General features: G+C 44.2%; 1 protein-coding gene across 1 annotated transcript in view; it reads right to left on the bottom strand.

Annotated features, from left to right (window-relative positions):
* Sec24a (SEC24 homolog A, COPII coat complex component) overlaps positions 1–3536 on the bottom strand; it is a 73775-nt gene extending 70239 nt beyond the window's left edge. Inside the window, exon 1 of the mRNA XM_019209883.2 lies at positions 3440–3536. Within this exon, the coding sequence (XP_019065428.2) occupies positions 3440–3536 (97 nt within the window). The remainder of the gene's footprint in view (positions 1–3439) is intronic.
* Between the last annotated feature and the right edge of the window lie 1325 nt (positions 3537–4861).

Raw genomic sequence — 4861 nt, 5'->3', positions numbered from 1 at the left:
CCCCGGTGGGCATTGTCCCACCTGTGGTCGAACCGGTTCATTTCCCATCTGGGGTCAGGTCCCAGGGGCAGATTGCAAGGGACTTTCTTAAAGAGGTGGCGTACCCGTGTTAAACTCGTGATCGAGCCGAGGAGGAGGAGGAGGAGGAAGAGGACTTTGCTTTTTGGAGGACTCTGAGGTCTCTAATCTTGAACCTGGCTGACTCACGGCATAGTCACTCTGAAGCTCTTTTACTGCACCCTGAACAGCGCATCTAAGTGGCAGTTTACAGTTAAGGAGCTTACAGTTAAGAAGTCACATTTCCTTTCTGGGCAATTAGGGTTTTTTGTTGCTTTGGTTGTTTCGTTTTCGAGTAGTTTTTTGTTTTTGTTTTTTAACTTTTGAGGCCAAAGAGAAGTAGAAACTGGTTGAATAGACCCCGCACAGTTAATGACCTCAGCTGGTAATCTTAGCTAACTTCGCTCTACTTAGGTTTTTTTCCTGCTCTGAACCAGTGACAAAGCATTACTGCAAAGATTCGTACCGTTGAGGAAAATGCCGTGCTGCAGGTTTCAAAATCTCAGGCTGAAGTACATCTTACCTAATTCATTTAACATCAGATGCCTGCCATGAAATGTCACATGGAAAAGATCTAACCCCTTGTCTCAGGCCTAAAAAGCAGTATGATCCAACAAAATGTGAAATTTTCTGTTAACTTACCGTTGTAACATTTTTGTCACAACCTTACTAAAAATGTATTTGCTGGGAGTGGAATTCAATAATTAAAGTCCCTTATTTATGAGATCCAGGTATAAAGTCTTCCTTCAGATGATGACACTTTTGGTCAAATTATTTTCAGTTTAGCACCCTACCACAAAATCCCAAAACACATATCCACTGTGAACACTTAAAAAGATACACAAACAAGCCTCTCACTGTTTTAAAGAGAAAAAAAGATCTCAGAGGAACAATCTTCATGAGGTCAGACAAAAAATCAAGGTCATTCTTCTAAGAGAAGTGCTGGGCCTGATCTCAAACTTTAATTTGCTACTTATGTGGAACTCCTTTTGTTAGCCTTGGCACAGGGGTTTGATATGGTTAAATTCAGCTTTCTTCGAACTTTGTTCTGTTTAAGCAATGTCTGTGTGTTCAGAGATTTTTAAAAGTAAATAACCTCCTTGGTTAACTCAGTTAAATAACATAAAAATTTGCTAATAAGTAAATAATGCTTTCTCTTAAAAATGTTTCTTGAGCAACCCATTTGGAATCTCTCCTGTCTCTCAGGAACTATTCCTATTCCCCATTCCTATCCCCATTTCTATTTTCCAATAAATTTTCCTACTCTTAAAAAAAGTTCCACCCTCTCCAATTTCTCTGATGCTATTATTCCCCCTAAGACTATAAATCTGTCGAATTTTTTACATTTTCATTGTATAGTAGCTTGAAAGTATTGAGGTAACTGGGTACAGTGGTGTGTGTCTGTAATCCCAGAACTTGGGAGGCTGAGGCAGGAGGATCACTTAAAGTTTGAGGCCAGCCTTGGCTACATAGTGATTTCAAGACAAACCTAAACTATGTAGTGAGACCCTGTCTCAAAAAATTTTTTTAAAAATCGGGCTGGGGATTTAGCTCAGTAGTTCCAGCTCCTGCCTCCCAAGCACAAGGACCCAAGTTCAATCCTCAGTACCAAAAAAAATTTAAAAAAATTTTTTTTAAATATTGAGACACTGGGCATGGTGGCACATACCTGTCATCCCATCTACTTGACAGACTGAAGCAGAAGAATTGAAATTTCAAGTCCAGCCTGGGCTACTTAGCTAAACCTTGTCTCAAAATACAAAAATAAACCAGGCATCGTGGCACACGCCTGTAATCCCAGCACTGGGGTGGCTGAGGGAGGAGCATCACTGTGAGTTTGAGACCAGCCTGGGCTACATAGTGAGTTCCAGGTCAGTCTCAACTACAGGGTGAGACCCTGTCTCAAAAAACCAAAAAATAAAATAAAAGGGGCTTACTAGTAGAGTACCATCAATACAGACAGAAAGGAAACGATAAACAACAGAAATAGTGACCAGGAACTGTTTCAGTAAAGAAACAAGCATCACACAAAGAAAACCCAGTACATTTGATGATTTTTGCTCCAAACAGGAAGACAGACATTCCTAAAACATTGTGCTGGTTTACAGAACGGACTTAGCCTCACAGCAGGACCCCTGCACCCACTGGCTCCTGACTGCTGCACTGGAAGTGACAAACAGGACCGATTTGGTTACCGGAAGATTATTTTAAGTCTTTTAATTATTTTTATTTCATTACTTTATGTATTGGGGACCAAATCATTATTTTATTTTATTACTTGTAGATATATTATTATTTTATTTGTTGTGCTTCTATTTCAAACAAAGCAGCAGTTTCGGTTACAGATTAGTTTGTCCAAACAGCAGTTCTGGCCACTGAAACTCTCTTGTGGCTCCATTTTAGGAACGGTTCCTTCGGCCTCATTTGCCTCTAACCGACACGGACTTGTGTCTGAAGTCACCTGCCATGAAGCTGTGTCACAAAAGCAGTCATCCCACTCCCACCCAGGAAAGCGCACTGCTTTCTGTGAAAACTCTTTATGTAGTTCGTACTGCTGTCACTGCCCACCCTGGCCAGTTCTCGTCATGCGCTCCAGCTATGGGGCCAGTTTTTCTGGGCTCCTCTCCAATCTTCCCTACATGCTGAATTGAGCTCGCCCAATACCAATTGCAGCTTTATTTTCCTATACCCCAAAACCTGTAAATGCGATCCCACTTATGACAACAAGCTAAAATTCCTCTGCATATCTTTTCTTGTCTCTGGTTTTGTTTTTTGTTTTTGGGGGGGTTTTTTTTGGGGGGGGGATTCTGCGGGTTGAATTCAGAAACCACCATTTGCCGGCAGGTTCTGTGCTGCTGAGCTAAATCCCTCGCCCCTTTTCTCAACTTTTGTTGTAGTCAGGGTTTGCAAGGGAAATATATTTAATATAGGACACATAATTTATAAGATTATTTTTATAATATCCACCCAAAAAGTCAAAGGCAAAGGAGTAAAAGAGATCTAACCACACGCTAGAGACCCAAAGAATCCAGCCGAGAGCCTGGAGCCCACAGCAGTGTCCCGCGCAGTTCCGCTGAATGAAGGCTTAGAGCCTAAGGCAGTGTCCTCCCTGAGTCCAGCCAGAGGCCGAGAGCTCACGACAGTGCCTCACTCTTGCCCCGTATTGAGGATCTGCATCCAAAAGGCCCAAAGGCCAGGGATGGAAGCGAGAAAGCCTGCACGGGTGGGGCGAAGGATCTGTGTCACCAGGCTGAGGGATCCACACCGGAGCCAGGAAGTGACGCTCACGGTGAAGGTCAGAGCTCCCCTGACAAGAACAGCAGCTATTCCCAGCTACAGTGAGGCCCCGAGCTCCTCCTCTGCCGAGAACAGCCAAGCTCACGTTCAGGAAAACCCGGATCTTCCCCTCCAGCTGTCTTTTCACGCTGAGGATTGGAAACAGTCCTCAGGTCTTCCACGCCCAGACCACCCTGGTTCATTTCCGCTGGACCTTCCAAATTGAGCATCAGTAATACCCACAGTCCTACCCATAGCTTTCGAAGCCCCGTACGACCTCCCTGACATCCTCCGTGACCTCGTGCCCTCAGAAACTCCTTCTCCCTCCACTCACCCCAGACACGTGTTCTCTTTCTTTCGCTGTCCAAGCACAAATGTGTCTCTATGCTTAGTCCCATTACTCGGGGGCCGTTCCCCAACATAGCCACAAAACCTCCCTCATTTATTTGAGCCTTTGTTCACATGTTGCCAGAAGTTATTGTCTCTGAGCATGCTCCCCTGCTTGCTCTGTCCTTTTATTCCTATTTATGTTTCTTCCTAGCCCTTCTCATTGCCGTTACACGTTCGTGTCTGTGTTTATCTGTCTTGAGTAAGGAGATCCTGGCCATTGTAAGGCTGCTGTGTCTGTGTCCCTGGTAAGACTGAGACTGTAAAGCCCAGGGACTGTACCTTGCCTGCTCATGCTCAGCTCTTGACAGGGGTGCTCACGCTTAACAGCCATTAGGTAAAATTTGTTAGCAGTGCTGGGAATCAAACCCAGGGCATGCTAGGCAAGCCTTATACGCCTGAGCTATCCTGCCAGCCCTAGAATACATTTGCAGAGGCATCTGTTCTAGTGTTAGGACTGTGTGCGTGTGTGTGTGTGTGTGTGTGTGTGTGTTCTGACTTTCAGTCCTCATTAATTAATTCACTCGAGCCAGGCATGGTGGTGCATGCCTGTAATCCCAGCACTTGGGAGGCTGAGGCAGGAGGATCACTGTGAGTTTGAGATCAGCCTGGACTACATAGTGAATTCCAGGTCAGTCTCAACTACGTAGTGAGACCCTGTCTCAAAAAAATTAATTCACTCTTATGTTCCTATTGCACTTGTAGCTACAACATGTCACTAGCACCTGTTTCTAAACTGAGTTACTCTATAGTTCTTTTAGATTCTTACGTACTTATGCCAGTTTGCTTCCCAAGTGACACAGCCTTAGTAGTATAGTTGAAACAGTGTTAGCTCCATCTTCCCTGGGCTGGGCAGAAAGTACTGTACAATATCAAATACCAACTCTGTTGTCCTTTTTCTAACTCCAGTATCTCCCTCTACACATATCTGACACCATATTATTAGAGCTCTGAGACACAAGTTCCCCCTTTAAACCTGCCTTTTCCGTGTGATACTTTTTTTCCAGTGATGGGCATTGAACCCAAGGTCCTCAAACTGAGCTACATCCCAGCCCTTTTTAATTTTTATTTTGAGACAGAGTCTCACTAAGTTGCCTGGGATAGGCTCCAACTTTGAATCCTTCTGCCTCAGCCTCCCAAA

Source organism: Fukomys damarensis, unplaced genomic scaffold, assembly GCF_012274545.1.
Source record: "Fukomys damarensis isolate Sample0158 unplaced genomic scaffold, DMR_v1.0_HiC HiC_scaffold_9, whole genome shotgun sequence".
In the NCBI taxonomy this organism is placed as follows: Eukaryota; Metazoa; Chordata; class Mammalia; order Rodentia; family Bathyergidae; genus Fukomys; species Fukomys damarensis.
Note: the sequence above shows the minus strand (reverse complement) of the source record. Positions and strands in the feature narration are given on the sequence as shown.